This window comes from Malaclemys terrapin, chromosome 7 (genome assembly GCF_027887155.1).
Source record: "Malaclemys terrapin pileata isolate rMalTer1 chromosome 7, rMalTer1.hap1, whole genome shotgun sequence".
Classification (NCBI taxonomy): domain Eukaryota; kingdom Metazoa; phylum Chordata; order Testudines; family Emydidae; genus Malaclemys; species Malaclemys terrapin.
In genome coordinates, this window is record NC_071511.1 from 37,049,798 (window position 1) to 37,070,186 (window position 20,389).

Genomic DNA, 20,389 nt, shown 5'->3' on the forward strand with positions numbered 1-20,389 from the left:
TGTAATAAGGCTTTTTTTCTCTATCACAAGGAGCTGCTTTTTAATCGCATTGCTGCTACCACTCTTTGCTTTTAAAAAGTTAGAATAAAAAATTGTAAATTTTTAATACTTCTGTAAAATACCATGCATCCTCAGTCCATTCTAGTTAATAGCAGAGAAGAGTACAGATTATGTTCTCACAATTTCCCCTCTGCTGATGGCATGTTGTATGTGTTAGAGGAATCTTTCAGGCAATTGTTTTGCACCGATGCAGTCTGAGTTGTAAATCTGACAACGAGATTCAATCAACACAACAGATTTACTGATGGAAATAGATATCTAAAGGGCATAGATTTAATTATGTAAAATGTACCATTTGCATACAGCTGAGATTACATGTTCAGGGAACAATTGAGTTATTTTAATTATATAAATACCTTTTAAAAAAGATTCACTCATTGATGTGTTCTCTCTATTTAATTTTTTTTAAAGAAATGACAGCAGAGTACGCTTGTACAAGAAAACAGTTCAATAAGAAACTGAGTGATTTTGGATTAATTCAGGTAATCAGGATTCTCTCAGCCTGTGGTTTTCATGATTTGCTTATTGATTAAGGGGTGGGAGAAGGATTTTGTTGCAGCTACTGGTTTTAAAAAAATTATTGCTGGATAACCAGATGCTTGGTATTCAATCTACATAAATTTAATCTAGATGCTTGTGTGCTGATGTTTTGAATTTACAGAAGTATAAATGTATCAAACTTAAAACTTTTTCAAATTTTTCATACAAATACAATTGCTATTAAGTATTCTAAATAGCATTTAATACTTAATGATTTAATACGTGTACAAGCTTCACTTAATTATGCACTAAATTTTATTATGATTGCTGACCTGACTATAACAACTCTACATCTACATGTATGCATGGTAAATGTTTGTTTGCTATTTGGCAGGAGAAGTTTACCCTTATGGCTGTGAAAGCATATGTAATGGAGAGCATGGCTTATCTCACTGCAGGAATGATGGACAGGCCAGGAGTGCCGGATTGTTCAGTTGAGGCAGCTATGGTTAAGGTAATCCATTTTATTGCAAAAGACCAAGCATAAAACATTAGAATAACATTTAAACTAAAACCTCTATCTCTGATAGTTTGAATTTGTAGCCTCGTATCCAAGACATTCAGACACCTCAGTGGTGGGTGTGATACAAGAACCTGCTAAAGAGCATGGTTTGTTTTCACACTCTCCCTCACTCCATTTTGGTGGCCCTTCAGGGCCTGATGATAATAATTAATGGAGATATCCCATCTCCTAGAACTGGAAGGGACCTTGAAAGGTCATCGAGTCCAGCCCCCTGCCTTCACTAGCAGGACCAAGTACTGATTTTGCCCCAGATCCCCAAGTGGCCCCCTCAAGGATTGAACTCACAACCCTCGGTTTAGCAGGCCAATGCTCAAACCACTGAGCTATCCCTCCCCCCCCCAGATCTAGGCTCTTGTCTTCATACGAAACACACTCATACAGGTAGCCTAAGTACTTTAATCCCCCCAGCATTTCCAGAAGCAGCTGCATTTTGACATCACCACATACAAATCTTGGCTACGCACATAGTGAAGAGAGAGCATCTGAAATTCAGTCCTCATCCGAATGTTCCAGTTTCCTCAGCTCCTCTCAAATTTGACTTTACACAGGGTGGGCTAGAGCTGTTCTTTCACTGTCAGATTGATGCAAGATTGAAGTGTTGCTGGTGGACAAGGGGAATTGTTCTGAGGATCCTGCTTGTGCATGCCCAGTATTTAGGGAGTAGGGGTGCAAATAGAGAGACAGCAGGTGTGACATTTGGGGATGACTTTGGATTCCTCTCCAATTGTGAGTGGCCCGCATTGTGACAATGGTCAAAGACAACAGTATCCAGGTGTTTCTCCAGCCATGGACCTCCTCACCCGGTTAAAATATAACTGGTAAAGACCCACTGTCCTGGCTTTCCTTGAAATTGACTCAGAAGCTGGAAAACTTGCAGAATGCAGCTGCTCCCTTGCTCCTTAGGCTAGGGGTGAGGGAGGGAGTCAGGCCTGCCCTCTGTACTGGCTGCCAATATGTAAAAGGATACAATTCAGGGCTTTGCTATTGATATCTCTCCAGCATTTCATAAATTAGTTTTCAGAATGTTGCTGACTGGCAAAGCGTTCTTGAGAACTGAAGGTTTTCCACTACCTAGAAGGTGAACCTATGTTACTACATGCTCAGTCCAAAGTAACTTGCTTCCTGGCCATCTGAATTTGGGAAGATTTAAACTGTTGAGTGGCCTGCTCCATTCTCTCCCAGTTCATGGGATCTGAATCCCCAGGGAGTTCACAGTTGAGTTTCCATGTGACCTAGGGGAAAGGAGGAGCCAGGGTGCCACAAAGTCAGTCCTCTTTTAAAAAGGATGAAAGACTAAATTTGAGATTTTGGGCAGTAGACTACTGAGAGATTTTTGGATGGAAGGTGCTATGGAAATGTTAAGTATGTTGTTTCTTTCTACAGTCTTGATAAAAGTAGCTATTTTCTTAAGGCAGCATCAATCCTCTAGCATGGATTAATCTTTAAAGCAGGCTGAAAGTAATTCTGTTGGCTTGTGTTCAACCATCCTAATAGAATTACCATGTTGCTTTTGTGATATGGAGTTTGGAGTGGCTGTTCAGTTAGAACATTAATTTTTATGGACCAGTGCACTTCCCATGTACCATAACCAGTGCAATCGCAGACAACTTTAAATTGTCTAGGATGAAAGCAACTGCAAGATCCATATTTTGAAAGTTGTTTATATAAACAATTTATCCCAATTCATTCTTAGTCTTCTCCCTCTTTTTGCCTTAAGATAGAAGAATAAAGCAATCTAGTTTCTATTTAAAGTTGGCATCTACTTTAATAATCTAGTAATAAAAGTTACTGTGCTTTTGGCAGGTATTTAGTTCTGAAGGTGCTTGGATTTGTGTAAGTGAAGCTTTACAAGTTCTTGGAGGCCTTGGCTATATGAAAGAATACCCTTATGAACGTTATCTCCGGGACAGCAGGATCCTTTTGATTTTTGAGGCAAGTATGAATACACTTGTGTCTTTCTGTAATTCAGAACTACTTCACCTTCCAAGTATTCTTGGCATAAATTTGAAACTAAATGAAACAAGTTCTATATAGCATTCTTTCAGAATGGACAATGAATCATGTTAATGGCCTTCATTTGAAGTTGCAAATTTTCTGCTGATCAGTTGGAATAATGTTGGAATTATCTGGTGTGCCATGGAGAAGAGTATTCCTTCTTTAAAGACTGTAGGACATGCAGGGTCTAGAGAATAGATTGCTCCTTTTTGGGCGCACAGTTCGAATGCCCAGTGGAACTGGCCTCTGTCTGTCCCTAAAGAGTGAGTGGCATGTGTGGGGTTTGGTTTTGGGGGGGGGGGGGGGGGGGGCGGAGAAGGGATTCTGACTGACATAATTGCCTCCTCTTTAAATATTTAGTAACTGACCATTTTGACCAAAATATTAGTAGCTATACTAAATATGGTATCAGGAGAAAACATAGTGAAAGGAAAAAAACCACAGTCCCAATTCAGCATTTTTATATCCAAAGGATTGTGACTTAGAATAAAAAAAATCCATTTGTTACTTATGCTTTTTAGCTAAAACTTGTAACCAGCTTACACCAAGTAAATATGCTTCACTGCATGTTAGTTGTTTAAATAAAAGGTTAATTGGGGTGAAGTCGTCTTAGTGTGAAAATTCTCTTGCTACTAACTTCCCTCCATTCTTATTCTTTGTGATAAATCAATGCTAACAGATGGGTCAGGTTTGGTGATAAGAACTCTAGACAAAATATTCAGGTGTTTCAGAATGCATGAACGTTAGTTTCTAATTTGGAATTGCTTTCTCTAATGGAATTGTTTGACTCAAATAGAAGTTTGTTCAAAGATATTTTGTGATGTAGCTTGCTTTGTTGAAGCATAAGCATCGGTAAACTTAGCTTATCTTGTAAAGATTCTTCTTCACGTGCTGCTTAAAAAAAAAAAAAAAAAAAAAAAAAAACTGAGTAAGATTCATCGGAGACCACCAAGCCTATGACAGTCCCAGAGTACTGATGATTTTTTAAAAACAAATCTTGTTGATTGCAAAATACATTCTTCCTTGTTTCATAGCTGGGTCATCAGTAATCATTCCTCTAGTTTGTGTTTGACTCAGGTTTTCAGTATAGATTTTCCCCCCACCCCCGAAGAACCATTACAAATAGAGAGCAATTCTCACTTTTAATTTTAACAGGATGTCAAAAGTTCTGTGCCACAAATGAAAATGTCCTATAATTGGCAGGCCACTGGCATTCACCTAGCTCTACCCCACCTATGTCTGATTTTTATTTTGCTGCATTAACTAAATCAGTGAGCTCCACAACTGATTAGTGGGTGATAGGATAGATCGGGGGTTCAGGTGTCGGGTTACTCTGTGGATGCTGTCTGGGGAAGAATATTTTGGATGATAGTTGAGGGAGTTGGGCTGATGTTGTCTGGCTATGGGAGCCTGGGCCACTATTGAGTCCCCTCATGTTCTGCCCTTGCTGCCACCTACTCCTCCCAGCTGTTCCTTTCTCACTTGACTCCAGTGCTGGAGGCAGCAGTTGGAAAAACAAACAGGTTGCCTGAAAAATAGGCACCACAGTGGCTCTTGGTGGTAAAAGCAGCAACTACAGACTGAGTTGATGCTTGGCAGCCCTGTGGCATTGCCATTTTACATACTGTCATTCTTAGGATGTGGAGTTAAAGGAATGTGCTTAGATTTGGTTTAAACAGGTTTTGCTAATCAGCTTAGGTGACCCCAAACAAGATTTGAATAAACTTTGAAATATATTTCTAACTGGTTATTCCATCCAGATTCTCCAGTCAAGCGTCGGTAGGATCTTAAAACCTTCCATCTTCATTAGAAGGCTTTCAGTAACTCATTCTTTGATACCAGCTACTGTAGTTTGCCTCTGAAATACAGTAAATGTTGTTTGAATCACCTCTTTAAAATGCTGTAAATTGTTTGCTCTGAAGAATGGTATTTAACACCAAGTATATAACAAAATCAATTAACTTCCCATGTACGCAGTCTGTGTATTTAATTGTTTCGGCTAGTTTATTTTAAAATGAACAGCTGGCAAAAGAAGATTTCATTGTTAGAGTGACACCTGCTAATACTGCAGTAGTTTGTCAGCATTTCTGTTACCTTCACACTTCTGAAGGGATTGTAGTTAAGCAATTTAAAGCTTCTTATTGGGCATAAACTTTGCATATGAGGTAAAAGCACACCTGCTAGTGCTTTCTTTCACTCCCCAACCCTCCTCCCCTTCTGCTTTCAAAAGTGTTAATATAACACTAATTTGTCTGCTTTAGATATAAGCTGTGGTCAAAACCTATTTAAATTCTTGGCATTTAGGGGGGTTTTATGTGTGCACAACTTATAGGAAATATGGCTGTCTTTTTGAAGCAAAATTTACAAAAGTCTTAATGATTAAACGGGAATAAATGGTTCACCTCTTTTCCTAAATAACAAGTGTAGGCAAAGAACTCTAGCAACAATAACTTTTCCTTCTTTCTTTCGTAGTGCATAAGCATCATCGGTATTACATAAAATCCTATTGACTTAATCAGCACTCAGCATAATAAAATGGACTCTGTCCTCCTGGTTTCATTCACATTTTAAAAGGTCCATAAAGACGGGAAGAACAGTTTCAGTGGCAGACTTGGGGATTTTGCAGAGGCAGGGTACTATGCACAGAGAGAAGGCTTCAGTTTACTAGGATTTTGCTGACACTTAATACACAATCTTAAAATCTTGGCAAATGGCTGCCAGAAATACACAGAATAAGAATACTATGATAGCTGTAACAGGGATCCAGTGGCTTCTAATCAGAAAGTGAACGTCTCTGCTTTCTGCCAGTTGGATGAAACACAATTCTCTACCATATTGACTTTCCTCTGTCAAAAATTCCAAAGGACAAAAAAAAATTCAGTCTTAGTTTGTGGGAAAATGGGTATTGTAGCTAAATAGGCCTTAAAGAACAACAACTATATATAAGTAAATTTCTGTGTGTAAGATAATAGGTCATTAGTTTGAATGAATTACCCAATACCCATTTTCCTATTAGCCAAGAGTAGATTATGTATGGTGAAGGTTGAGTAAAGTGTGATGAGACTTTATCATGAACAGTAAATAGCCTTATTTTATGCTGCCAAAAAAATTTATTCCTAAAGATGTTCATAATGCTTTACTCAGGCTTTAACTCTGAATTTTTCCTCCTAAATTATTCTTTTCCTAATTTGAAGCTGTGATTACTTTGCATAAAAGTAGCTGCCTGACAAGTTTTAAAGATACTTGTGTTTTTCTCTGACGAAAAGAATGTAAACTTTTTCCGATGTATCTCATTGTGGGGGCTAGAGCAAGCACTATCAGACAAGGAAGTATGTTTCTACTGCAGGCAAGGACAGAATGCTTATGTTTATTTCAGCATTATTATTCCCTTGCATCTTCTTTCAAGGAAAAATCCTAATGTGTTGTGGCAGCGATAACAGACAGCTCTCCAAATCAGCATTAGCAGCTTCAAGCTTTGAGGCCTGGCTAGAAGAAAAAACAATTTTTCCAATTTGAATGTGATGTGCAAATACATTTAGTGCAGGATATGTTGATTTCGGTTTGAAATTAGTTTCTAAAAATGCAACTGGGGAAAAGGAAAGTGGATTTAAATTAAAATGGACTTTTAGAGTATTCAAATAAAAATAAATCTGTGGGAGCAAAGTGCTGTTGATTTTTTTGGAGTGCTCTAGCTTTTATATTGTAGACCAAATATGCCTGATGTTTAGTGGTATTGTTGGCCTTTCCTTTTATTTAGAGAAGTGAAATCTGCAGTGTTTACTTCTCTAAGTAAGGAGGAGGACCAAAGCAGTCACTGAGCACCAGACATACTTTGGATGTGTTGAACAATTGGTTTTGAATCTCATCTAGACTAAAAATAGCTAAAAGCTTCAAGGAAAAAGAGGCTCCAACATTCATTAATGTCATTTAAAAGATAAAGTAAAATAATCCTGAAAGCGGAAAAGTATCCATCTAATCTGGGGCAGTAAGGTAAATATTGTGGATTGCTTGTTAAACTAGAACTGCATGAAATGTGTAACTTAAAAAATGAAAAAGATATGTGAATAAGTAGGTATGTTAGCTAAAGAACTTGTGTTCAAAATTATAACTCTAATTCCCATGTTTTAATTCATTCTTTATTGATTCTTTTGCAGTATTTTGTCTGCCAGCAATAGTGAGGCAGTTCTTTGTCTTGGATAGACCACTAAAGAGGGGTTCATTCTAAAATGAATTTGAATTCTTAAAAGTAATGTAGAAAAAACCTCTCACACCATACATTTAAACATTAAGAACTCTTTATTTAAAAACTATTATGTAAGAAAATATGCACATGGTATAACTAGGTTTATGAAATACTGGACGTAATGGGCACCTGGTATTGACTAAGTGTGTATCTTGTCTCTTAACAGGGAACAAATGAAATTCTGCGAATGTATATTGCTTTGACGGGTATGCAGTATGCAGGCAAAATCTTAACTGGAAAAATTAAGTATGTTCTTACTACTTGCTAGTAACATTCACTTATCTCAAATAAGTTAACCAAAATTGATACTCAGTACATTATCCATTTAACAGTAGATTAGAGCAGAGAGATTGCAAGCAAAAATTAGAGTATTTTAAGACCTAGACAAAAAAAGTCATTTAAACTCTTGATGCTTGTTTAGACAACTTTTTTGTATGTTTCTGAATTTTAGGCCACTCCATTTTATTTTAGAACTTAAAACACTGACTTAAATCTCTACATGTTTTACTAGTCTTCATGGGTGGACTAGAGCAGTGGTCTCCAAACGTTTTTGATCGCGTACCCCATCAGTAAAAAATTTTTGAGCACGCACCCCCTGCTCCTGGCCGAACTGTCAAAGCAGAAAAACGCTACTCAGTCTCCCGGCCGAACTGCTGGGAGGTGGGGGGGGGGGGGGGGAGGAAGTAGTGTTCCTCCTGCACCCTGAAGGATCCTCTTGCACACCCCACTTTAGAGACCACTGGACTAAAGTAAATCTGTTTTGTAGTATCTTTAATCATCCAGCTAGTAATGTAACTTTTTTGTCCAGAAATTCATTAATGGTTATTCTTACATACTTAGCCATGCTGGGTAGACTTGTTCTAGGACAGCTGTGGGATCCTCAACTCCGTGATAACAGAGCCTGGGTTTCTAGATTTTTATAGGGAAAAGGCTCTAGCCTACTTAAAGAATATACTAGCCTTGTCTAATTTAGTCCTGGCATCTTTGATAAGATAGCTGCATTATGCTTCACAACATGCTGTATATTTTGAACACTCTAATACCACTGCTGGCCAGACTACACAGTAAGGTAAAGACTTAATAAGGAGGTAAACCACAAAAGTTTTGGTAACCTTCCAGTACTTTCTATGGCTATTACAATAGTTTGAGACCTCCCTCTGTCCTGTAACCCACAAACCACCTCCACCATCTTGCTCCTCATTACCTTTATTTCACTATTTGTCTGTTGTGATGCAGTAGCGCCAACAATACGTTTGGGGCTTCCCAAACATAGAACAATGCTGGGCATGACTCCAGTGGGCGTTTTTGCACCAGCGTAACTACACCACTAACTGCTCCAGTGCAAAATCCCAGGATAGAGACCCCATACTAGTGTAAAATGTGCCTTGCACTGGTGCAGTTTTTCAGCTTAAGTAGCCGAATAAGCTGCACTGGTGCATGTTGTTGAACTAATGTAAAAACTGCATTTGGTACCAAAACCAAAAAGACCTAGGATAGACGTGCCCACTGTCTGCTCCAGAGATCCTACAATCGGAGAAAATCTGCTCTCCCACCTTTCTCTTGGTGGTAGATGGGGGAAGGGAGGCAAGAAGCAGCGCAGGATAGAGAAATTCGAATTACAGCTGCTTCCTCTGAGATAGAGGGAGCATTTGTGCTCCTGTTTCTGCCTTCTACTTTTACCCCGCTCATGGGACCTTAGTCATTTGGGTGCTTCTGAAAATTGTATCCAGCATCCCCATATTCTGTTGCAAGCATCTTCGGGGGTCTTCGGTTTGCTGGGTTTTCCCTAAATGACACAGTTCGTGTTTGGCTATAACTCAAGGATAAACCACAACAGCATCAAATATACACCTCTATCTCGATAGAACGCTGTCCTCGGGAGCCAAAAAATCTTACCGCGTTATAGGTGAAATCGCATTATGTTGAACTTGCTTTGATCCACTGGAGTGTGCAGCTCACTCCTCCCCCTCTCCCCCGGAGCACTGCTTTACCCCGTTATATCAGAATTCGTGTTATATCGGGTCACGTTATAGGAAGGTAGAGATGTACAAAGATGAGGGCATGACAGAAAGTTCACATTCAGAGGAGTAATGAAGAAGGGCTTGGGTGTTAAGATTAAGGGAAAGAACCAGAAATTTGTTTAGTTTGCAAGAGATGGGGTTAATATGAGCCCATTAAAGGCTTTGGGTGACAGGCAAAGTCCATGCCAGACTTTAGTTTGTTCAGCATGTGATGCGCTCTAGTATATATGTATTTATACATTTGTTTCTTCTTTGTACTTTGTATTGCTGATTCCTAGGACATTTCCTGTGTATGGGATGGGGGAATCGGGGGGGGGGGGGGGGGGGGCGAGAGGGAAGAGGTACAGTCTTCAGCGTACACTGTCCTTTAATGTTTCAGGGAAATGAAGAAAGGAAATGTCAACGTGGCATTGGAGATATTTGTGAACAAATTCCGTGACAGCATGGGCAGAAAAGTGGATTTAGGACTAGTTGGCAAAGATGGAGTGGCACATCCCAGCCTTGAGGTAAGTACTGAATGTTAATTATCGAACAAACCTATTGATGGACTAGAAAAGCCAGTGTCAACTACTTGACAGTTTTCCTTTATCTTAACTCAAGGGGAGGTGCAGGAAGCAGTGCCCTTATATGAAATCTGGATTCTGGCTTACCCCCACACTAACTTGGGTTCCCTCAGTTCGTTGTCACAGCCTTAGGCCCTGATCCTGCCGAAATTTAAGTGTGGGCTTTATTTTATATAGTATAAAATTGGGAGTTTATAGAAAAATGACAATGACCCTTTCAAAGGAAGGGAAGAAATTGGTGGAGAGTAGCACAAGTTTGTCACAGTAGAAACTCTTTGCACTTCCTCCTCTGGCTCCCTTTTCTTCCAAAGTGTTGCTCGTTTTCCTGGCCTTAGTGGAACCCCTTTTTTCTTTTTTCCTTTCTCTAATTTCTCTCCTTTTATTTAATAATAGATTGGTCCTAGACAGAGGTTTGTGTTGCATGCATGATAATAAGCATTGGCTTACAAATGGCTGACCTAGTGCAGTGGAGTACATGTGACTTGGTAGCTGTAGAAAGGTAAAATATAATTTTCCCCATCTATACTTAAGAGGCAAAAATCATAGGAAAATAGTGAAGTGATTTTACTGTGCTTGTGATACTTTGGTGCTGTAGATAATTCTCAGTTGTTAGTGGCACTCAGACACAGAGAACTTGCTAACATTATTCCACTCACACGGGGGACTTAGCAATGTGACGTTATCCCCAGGATAGATACTTTGTGCTCTGTGGTGCCAAAAGAGTGACTGGATGTCACTTTAAAAAAAAATGGATTAATTTTTCTACAGCAAACTCTGCTGCTGGCTTCATTCTGGGAGGTGTATCAGTTATGAATCTTTTCTACAAGAAGTTCAAGCCATGCTTTTTTGTTCTCTGCACTGTGAAAACCATAAAATAGTGCTAAAAGTTACACTTGAGAGTTGCTACAAGCTAAATATGCTGTGTTTAGTATTTTCCTCCTGCTTGGTGCCAGGAGTTGAGAAAATTGATCAGTTTTGATGTAGCACCAGAAAATCATGATTCTCAGGATTAAGGTAGCCTTAGACCTAACAATTTTCCTGTAGATAACTAAATGACATTACCTCAGTATATGCAGCATTTCTTATTCCTGAGTGTTGGGAAATATAGCAAACTGTAAATGCTGAGATGTTCTCAGGTAAAATTGGGAAGTTTTAATGTACAGCCACTGTGCTGTACATGCCTCCATGGAAGAGGAAGTGAAATTAATGCCTGCAGAATGGGCTCTTAAAAACAAACTAGCATTTGCTAACAAAGGAAAAGCTTGGTATTGCTTGGCTGAGGGAAGCTGCATCCAACTACTATTTCTCTCAGGGAAAGAGAAATCAGATGCTTCCTAACTACAGTGCCTCTTCTCCTTTTGGAAAGTGGCAGGTTTTTTTCCCCCTAGCTAGTTGGGAATCATAGAATCATAGACGATTAGGGTTGGAAGAGACCTCAGGAGGTCATCTAGTCCAATCCCCTGCTCAAAGCAGGACCAACACCAACTAAATGACCCTAGCCAAGGCTTTGTCAAGCCAGGCCTTAAAAACCTCTAAAGATGGAGGTTCCACCACCTCCCTAGGTAACCCATTCCAGTGCTTCACCACCCTCCTAGTGAAATTGTGTTTTCTAATATCCAACCTAGACCTCCCCCCACTGAAACTTGAGACCATTGCTTTGTGTTCTGTCATCTGGTATCACTGAGAACAGCCTAGCTCCATCCTCTTTGGAACCCCTCTTCAGGCTGCTATCAAATCCCCCCTCACTCTTCTCTTCTGCAGACTAAATAACCCCAGTTCCCCAGATTTGTGTCACTTCACAAATCAAAAGTAAAAGATCACTTCAAAGCAAGATTCTTAAAAAAGACCAAAATTACCCAGATCTCTTATGGGTAACGTACTTCCTCATTAACTGTAATGTTTCTTTTTTTCAAGTGTCCTGCAAAGTAATATTCTTAATTGGATTGGTAATCCCCCCCCCCCCCCCCCCCCCCCCGCGATATATGAAGGCAGCCTGCCAGGTGTTTTTTGAAGGGTTACTTCTGCTTGTTTTTACTGAAGAAATATTATTAAAATGCCAAGATTGCTCTTCCCTGGTTCTGCTGGAAAAAGTCTGGAATTCCAGACATGTTCCTTTTGGTCTTTAACATCATAACTGAGGTGGCAAAGGTGGTGTGTCTAGCAAAGTCTTCCTTTATCCAAAATGCTCATTGAGTTTAAAAAAAAAAAAAAAAAAAACCCAACTTGCCATTTTGAAAGGCAGTGATGAAAATTGGCATTTGCTATCTTCAGACCTGATACTGCATTTGTTGACTTTAGTGGAAGCAGGTGGTTTAGGCTGGAATTATGCACTTTTTTTTCTATACAACTGCCTGTTCATTGCTTATTGTGCACTCTTTCTGCTCTTACATGCACAACAGCATTGCAATGCTTTAACAGGATGGTAATGAGCCTCAGACTCAACACTTCACTAAAATTCAGCCTTTTTAAATTAAACATTTATTTTTAACATAGCCAGTGCCATTCTGAAATCAAGAGAATGAGAAGTTGTGCTACAACGTTAGGAATATTTAAATCACTGTCTTCTTGCAGCAGTCTGAGCAGAGGCTACAGACTGGTGGGGTTGAGCTTCCCCACGCTCAGTAAATCCCATCCAGGTCAGGGGTTTGGATTCCTGACTGGGCAGTGAAGGAGCAGCTTGCCCTTCCAACGTTTACACTGTGTACACTGTTTGTTTGGCTAAATCTTCAGTGGTGCAAGTCGTTAATCTAGTTTCTTACAGAGCACTCAAAACATGTATTTAAAATAATTAACTAAACAGTAGATCCCCTTTGTTTTCACTTATAGGAAAGCGGCAAGAAACTTGAAGAAAACATCTATTATTTTGGAACTACAGTGGAAGGCTTGCTAAGGAGGTTTGGCAAAGTAATCATGTTTTTTAATAGGATTTTCAAGTTGAATAGACTACATCAGAATTCAAAGCTGACAAAATACGGACAGTGGTTTGCTTCACGATGAGCTAGTATTCCTCCTTTATGATACAGTTCCATCTAATACATGAAATAAAAATCTGTGGGGATTCTACATTCACCCTTGGTGATGGTAGACAGCCTCTGCTGAAAGTGCTGTCGTAGCTGCAACAGGTGGGAGGAATTGGTGGAGTCCCTGCTGCCCTTAGAATAGTGTAAAAGTCCATGTCATGCATGATACTTAAGGACCATTTACTGTAAGGAGGAAGGGGATAATACATGTGGAAAAGCAAAGAAAATTGCAGTGTAAAAGTTTGTTACAGTGGCTTGACTGGCTGTTCTAAAGCAAGTAAACCGGTGACACAAGCATACATTCTTTTTTGAAATGTACTCCATTGTGTTTGGGTGGACACTGCTGGGTAATTGTGGTTTTAAATGATGTAATGGAAGCTGCTACATTTATTTTTTTTAATCTTCTCTAGACTATAGTGGATGAGCAGCTGGTTCTGAAGAGAGTGGCAGATATCTCCATTAATATGTATGCAATGACAGCAGCTATATCCAGGGCTAGTCGATCCATCAGTATTGGTCTACGCAATCATGATCATGAAGTGAGTGCACTTATATTTTCTAGGACTGACTAATGGGTGTGGTCACACCCTTTCAATATCCCATCTAAAGAGTCTGTTGAAACCAGAGTTTTCTATGGAGAACTGCAGACCCTGCTCCTGGAACCCTGTACCTTAACTCAGTAAGTTCTAGAACCGTCCAGAGAGCAGACACCTTTTGTATCTGTATTCATAGCTGCTGCAGATTGGAATGTTAGATCCTTTCTCTCCTCCACTGAAGCAATGGTTCTGCATGCTCTGTGTAACAGGATAGACTTCAAGGAGCTAATCCCATCCTGCATATATTCTTTGAGTGTGGGCCTTCAGATAAACCAGGGAAAATCCACTTTCACTTCAACAGAAATGTACCCCTATCCTTCAGAATGCTGTTGGGCTGCCAGTTTTTTATAAATTGAGACAATACACATTAGCATCTCAAGTTTTGGAAGGCCACAAGAGACTTTTTGTTGTACTGCTATAACAGTTAAATGAAAATGAGATTTATAAAAACAGGTTCATCACAGAATATAGAACACAGTTGTTCACAAATAAAACGGACAATACAGCAAGAGGTTTCTAATTTTCTGATGGATTTTACGTTAAATAATCTTAAATACTTCTCAGAAAGGAGAATTAAAGAAATAGGGAGTATGGAGTAAGTTAACCAGCTTCCACAACTTCCAGTTTGTGATCTTTGTACACAAATGATATTTTATGAATTATTAAAACTGACACAGTAATCCAAGTATTTAAGTGTTCTCTTTAAAAGTTTTCAAGTTAGAGTGTGGTATTAAACACAATTTTCTGATGTTCCTGTCAGGGTTTTTGTCCCCAGACTTAAGGGATGGGAGATCTAAAATAATTTAAAACTTCAGTCTTTAATGAACTTGGTATGTGAAATTTTTTTTGTAAGTCACATCTGGATTTGTAACTGCGTGCCCATCTTCTAGTCACTGTTAGGTGATAGGGTCATTCCATTTACTGGAAGTAGTAGCTGTGGAAAAAATGGCAACCCATTAGCATTCTTCCCACTTGAATCAGTAGAAAACCAGGCTCCATACCCGGGGTCTCAAACACGTGGGCCGCATGCTGTGGCCTGCCAATCTCCCTGTGCGCCCTCCCCCTTCTCCCCACCGGAGTTATTTCTTGCGGCCACCAAGCTCTCCTCCTGCCCAGCACACGGTGTCCCCGCTCTTCTGCCTATCTCCAGGTGCTTCCTGCCGCCAAACAGCTGTTGGGCTGTGCTTAGCGCTTTCCAAGAAGGAGCAGGGAGCGGAGGCGGGGGCTTTTGTATCTTTATATGAAAAGGTTTCAGTGATGTGGCCCTTGAGCCAATGTACTAGTCCTCATGTGGCCCTCAACGTGATTTAAGTTTGAGATCCCTGCTCTATACCATGAGAGGAAAAGAATTACCCTCACACAGATCTGATCTCAAACTCATTAGCTTTTAAATACATTTAGCATGAATTGGTAGGATATTATTTTCTTGGAGAAAACTTGTTTGTATGGTTTGCTTAATACCTTTCTTTCGTTGGATTTTGTTTTTCTCAGGTGCTGCTTACAAATATTTTCTGCACAGAGGCATATTTTAAAAATAATTATGCCATGACGGAGTTAGAAAAATGTAAGTTCTCTAGTAGTGGGAAGGATAAATTTAATGTGACTAGAACAACCTATATGCAAGGACCTAACATGGGTTATAAGGGTGTTGAATGCACATAAGCGGCTTCACTTGAGCTTAGGGTGGGTGTCACCAGATGACACTGTTACAGTTTCAGAGGTTCTTAACATGCCAGTACTATTACAAGAAATACTGCTTTGGTTTTGTGATGTAGGGTTTTTTTAGGTGGGAGGCATTGCTCCATAGGAACAGGGGCTGAGGATTCAGAAAGCCCAAAAGTCGTCAAACTGCATACAGGCAATTCCGTTTAAGACTGCTACATAAAACAAATTGCCCTAATGTACCCAGACACCTACCATTTGGCAGAGGGACAACAATATTTATACAGAAGTTGTCTAACTTCCCCTTTCATTGGTAATACAAATATCCAATACCCCCATACACAGAATTCTTAGGAGAAAACTGAGTGCCTTCTTCAAGGCCTGGCCCAACTTCCTCTCTTGGGATCAGCTGATTTCTGTAACATGCATAGCATTGTTAGGAAGGAAGAAGGCCACAGATGCTGCTATTGAACCAGTTAATAATATAGAATAGTGGTTACTTAAGTGGTACAGCAGATACAGTAACTCCTGGCTTAATGTTGTAGTTATGGTCCTGAAAAATGCAACGTTAAGCGAATCCAATTTCCCCATAAGAATTAATGTAAATTGGGGGGGGAGGGTTAGATTTCAGGGAAATTTTTTCACCAGCCAAAAAACTATATTTTATATACACACGCAGTGCAAGTTTTAAACCATTTAATACGGTACACAGCAATAACGATTGTGAAGCTTGGTGAAGTCAGAGGGGGGGATATTTCCCAGGGAATGCCTTACTGCTAAATGATGAACTAGCACTTGGCTGAGCCCTCAAGAGTTAACACATTGTTGTTAATGTAGCCTCACATTCTACAATGCAGCACGAATGGAGCGAGGGGAGACAGCGACCCACACTCTGTATGTGGGAGACAGATGTGCATTGCTCCTTTTAAGTACACTGACCCCACTCTTAAGTACATTGCCTTAAAAAAAAAAAAACCAGGAAGTTAAGAAAGCAGCTGCAGCCAGCAAGTTCTCTCCATCCTGAGCCCTGTCCTGTCCCTACCCTGATGTATATGGAGAAGGGATAAGCAGGGGGACACCCCTGCACAGCAAGCAGGAGGCTCCTGGCAGCACTAAGAGAGGAAGGGGCAGCTGCTGCACAGGGAACTTAGGGGAACGGGGAGCTGATGTCCACCCTGGTTCCAAGCCCCCACCAGCTAGCTGCAACAGGCTGCTCTTCCTGCAAGCAGTGGACAAAGCAGGTGGCTGCCAAACAATGTTAGAAGGGAGAATTACACAACTTTAAATGAGCATGTTCCCTAATTGATCAGCAATGTAACAACAAAACAACATTAACCAGGACAACTTTAAGTGTGGAGTTACTGTACATTTAGAAACAGACTGCTCTGCTACCTCATAATAAATGCAATTTAGGAAAGCTCAAACCTGTCCCTAAAGTCTTGAAATATTAGTCAAAACTGCTGTTTCTTAGACTTCCTCTTATGCTGGCAGAATAGATGTTTGGACTCTTCAGACTTTTTGCAAATAAATGTACACTAGTGTCCTGGATTTAACTATTGTTTTTCTTCCCACCCCCACCATAGATGCTGCTGAAAACCTGGATGACAGTATTAAAAAAGTTGCACAGCAGGTGCTGGAAAAGAGAGCCTATATCTGTTCTCATCCACTAGAGAGAACAGTCTAATCACATTTAACAGGTAGCCCATTAACCTGTGGGTAAATGAAGAAAATTTAGTTTTTATACAAATATTTTTTACCAGCTGCTAAATGTAATTGTAATCTTGTAAAATAAAACTACTTCTCCCACCACTGTGGGAGAGAGACTAAAAGAGAAACAAGTGATGCTCATTCAGCTATGGGTATTTACATGAGCTGTCCAATAAAGAAAACTTTTTACAACCTCAATGTAGCCCAAGCACTTATTGGGAGGAAAAAATAGCAAATAGAGCCAGGCCTTTCATCACTGGCCCAATATTTATCGCTGCTGCCTATTTTCTCATCCTTGGCTCCAGCAAGTATTACAGGAACGAAAATGTCACTTTCCAGCCACTGTCATACAAATTAGAGTTGTGTAACATTTAAGAATAATGAACTTTTCAAACTTGTAGTTGGCATGTTTTAAAAAAAAAATCAGTAAGTAAAGCAGGTAACACACTTTCTCTCTATCTGTAAGTGGATGAACAAACATTTCACTATTAGCAAAAAGTTTGTTCAAATGATGGGTGTATAATAATTATCTCTCAAAGTGAGAACTATGGGCTTGTGCTGTATGCTCCTGCTGGGAACATAGGGATGGCCCATCAGTCAAAGTACTGATGTAGGTTTCAGGAGAATGCTTACTTAATAGTGTCCTTTGTAAAAACAAATGATAAGTGACTTGTATTGGTGGTTTAGGGCCTTATACGCAAAACTTAGAGGGGAGAAAGAAACAGGCAACCCTTGCCATTTGGGTTTCAGAGAATTCTAATTTAGCTCCCTCTCTGCCTGTTATCATTTTCCCTATGGATAAAGGGAAATTGATTGGGAATCTAGGGAGAGGTAATTTTCTGCAGCATTTCTGTGTAGGGGAAGGTTCTGTAAGGGTCAGCACCTCCTTTTTCCTTGACCCCCTAAGGAGGATTGATTTAATATCACTCCAGGGGGGGATTAATATCTGAAAGGCTGATAGCCTGTGTAATGGTTTCAGTGCCTATGTCTACACTTTGCGTTGGAGATATAAATTCTGGCTACATACATAGGATAGCTAGCCCCTCATAGTGTACTATATTTGTAGCAGATTAGCTCAATCACAGCTAAGGCTTGTAGCTCTCCTGAAGCTAGAATTTACATCTCTACTTTAGGCATGCCTACAGTCCATCCCCTCTTTATTTTAGTTGCTACCTAATTACCTGACTATTGAGTGGCATCTTGCTGTAGCATAAGGGTTGTATCCTCCCCTCCCTTCTCCGGTCTTTTCCTCTTGTAAAGAAAGGAATGTTCATAACAAAGTAAACTGGAATGGAAAAAATAAACATGCTAATTATAGATTTGTCTTCACAAATACTGGATTATATCTAATAAAGGATTTAATTTTCTGTAAATGTGCATATTGCTATGCTTATTATATTCCATAGGAACTTGTACAATACAGTAAATCAGTTGTTAAAACCACTAATTTTAAGCCCTTAAGCACACTACACAGTGAAGTCTTTCCCCTCCAAAGATTTTTTTTGGGGTCCCTCGATAAATGCCATTCATTTTCCAGTCAGATGATTGTACTCATGGTAGGATCCTGTAATACTAGAAAAGCTGTTTTAACATCTGTTAGTATGTTCTCCTTCCCTTTGCTTACTCAGTACCAAACACTTTTTCAGCTACTATTGATTCCTCGCTTTCTACACATGTAGTATGCAGAAAACTAGCATTGCAGAGTTATGGCAGCATTGTGCCTCATAGGTGCTGATTTATAAATTGCTTGTAGAAAAGAACCATCTCAAAGTTACACAAGTGAAGCACTCCTTGACATGTATTGGATAAGTATTCTTAAAGGGCTGAATAGTCATCAGTAACTGAACAATTGTTTTAGATTCATGGATGTAGAATTATATTCAAATGAGTCACTGACTTTCTATAGTATGTAATCCAGCTGAGCTGAATTTGTGCCCTCTTCTAATCTCAAATAACCCCCTTGCAATCAGTGAAGTTTCTCTATCTGCTACACCAAGTGAATCAAACAGTGTTTAGCCAAGAATATTTAACATTACATCTTGGAATACTTATAGCACTCTTGATTTGGATAACAGAGAAATTTAAGACACACACTGTTTAATGGAACTGATACGTTTCTGTTTCTGCCAGTGGTCATATCCATAAAACACACCCTCATTGTTCGGTGGACAAATATATGCACTCATTTGTGTAGGTGTGGATATGAAATATCTCTCGGTATACAAGTACATAGCTATGTATATACATACACACCGAAATACTTATATACTGACAGGCATTACATATCCACACCTACACAAGCGAGTGCATGATCATGACAGCATTAGACATGGTATAGATATTTGAATGGAAGAATTCCAAGGAAAAACTTTGTGCTCAAGGAAGTTTGGAGTAAGCACAAGTTTCCTTCAGAGTTAGTACTGAAATGAAGCCCTCCACTATAGTGACAGACCAATATGCTCTTCTTGGTGATGCTGTTTTTAGCATGAGAATTAACATAATCTTGACCACTTTGGGTCATTAAAAAGCTTATGCAAGAGATGTAAAAAGCAACAAAGAGTCCTGTGGCACCTTAAAGTCTAACAGATGTATTGGAGCATAAGCTTCCATGGGTGAATACCCACTTCATCAGACGCGTCTCACGAAGTGGGTATTCACCCACGAAAGCTTATGCTCCAATACATCTGTTAGTCTTTAAGGTGCCACAGGACTCTGTTGCTTTTTACAGATCCAGACTAACACGGCTACCCCTCTGATACTATGCAAGAGATGGAGCATTACCCTACTATCCTTCCCAACTTTTGGGTAAATAGAATGTAATTACCCCAGTTACTACTTGCATTTTTCCTCATTTCCTTTCTAAAAATTACTGTGCTGTGCCCCCAAGTGCCTATATCTTACGTCACTTCCTTGCCATTCTGTGCATCCTGACTAAGCTGCAAGTCAGCTGCTGCTACGAACTAAGTGGCTTACTTGAAGTCGGCTCCTTTCAGCTTTTCAAACTTTCTGTGTTCCATGTCATGGCAGGGGACTATATTCCCATTCCACTTCAAGCTGTGCTGGTATTCAAGACCTGGAACAAATCCATGGGTGGTGCTCCTCTTTCTCGTCAGGTCTGGGTAACTGCCACAGGCAGGTATATGCTGCAACACGGACAGTGCTGGGATAGGCTAGGACAGTACAACAAAATTAAGCAGAAACAGGTTTCAGCCTAGGCAGTACTACTTTTGCTTATTGATTACCAATGCTATAAACAAACATTTATGTTTAACAACATGAGCATGTGCTAGTAAAGTAAATCCTGGGGCCAACATTTGCGCCCAGAAAAGCAGGTTTTCATGCTAAGGATGACTTCAGTAAAAGTAAAGGAAACATCTGTTTCTTCCTACACCGTTTTCGAAGTCTATAAAAGAGTTGAGGCACCCAAACACAGTTTGAAATAAGCTGTCAGCAACTACT

At 39.7% G+C, this 20,389-nt stretch overlaps 2 protein-coding genes across 2 annotated transcripts in view; one reads left to right on the forward strand and one right to left on the reverse strand.

The window, feature by feature from the left end:
• ACAD9 (acyl-CoA dehydrogenase family member 9) overlaps nt 1-17,122 on the forward strand; it is a 50,847-nt gene extending 33,725 nt beyond the window's left edge. The window contains exons 10-18 of the mRNA XM_054034560.1: nt 472-542; nt 935-1,054; nt 2,927-3,055; nt 7,528-7,607; nt 9,762-9,888; nt 12,772-12,849; nt 13,376-13,504; nt 15,053-15,125; nt 16,807-17,122. Coding sequence (XP_053890535.1) covers nt 472-542; nt 935-1,054; nt 2,927-3,055; nt 7,528-7,607; nt 9,762-9,888; nt 12,772-12,849; nt 13,376-13,504; nt 15,053-15,125; nt 16,807-16,907 — 908 coding nt within the window. The 3' untranslated portion in view covers nt 16,908-17,122. The remainder of the gene's footprint in view (nt 1-471; nt 543-934; nt 1,055-2,926; nt 3,056-7,527; nt 7,608-9,761; nt 9,889-12,771; nt 12,850-13,375; nt 13,505-15,052; nt 15,126-16,806) is intronic.
• Nucleotides 17,123-17,383: 261 nt separating this feature from the next.
• Nucleotides 17,384-20,389, reverse strand: part of CFAP92 (cilia and flagella associated protein 92 (putative)) — a 74,398-nt gene continuing 71,392 nt past the window's right edge. The window contains exons 17-18 of the mRNA XM_054034160.1: nt 19,904-20,100; nt 17,384-18,215 (exon numbers count right to left, since the gene is read on the reverse strand). Of these exons, the coding sequence (XP_053890135.1) occupies nt 18,116-18,215; nt 19,904-20,100 (297 nt within the window). The 3' untranslated portion in view covers nt 17,384-18,115. The remainder of the gene's footprint in view (nt 18,216-19,903; nt 20,101-20,389) is intronic.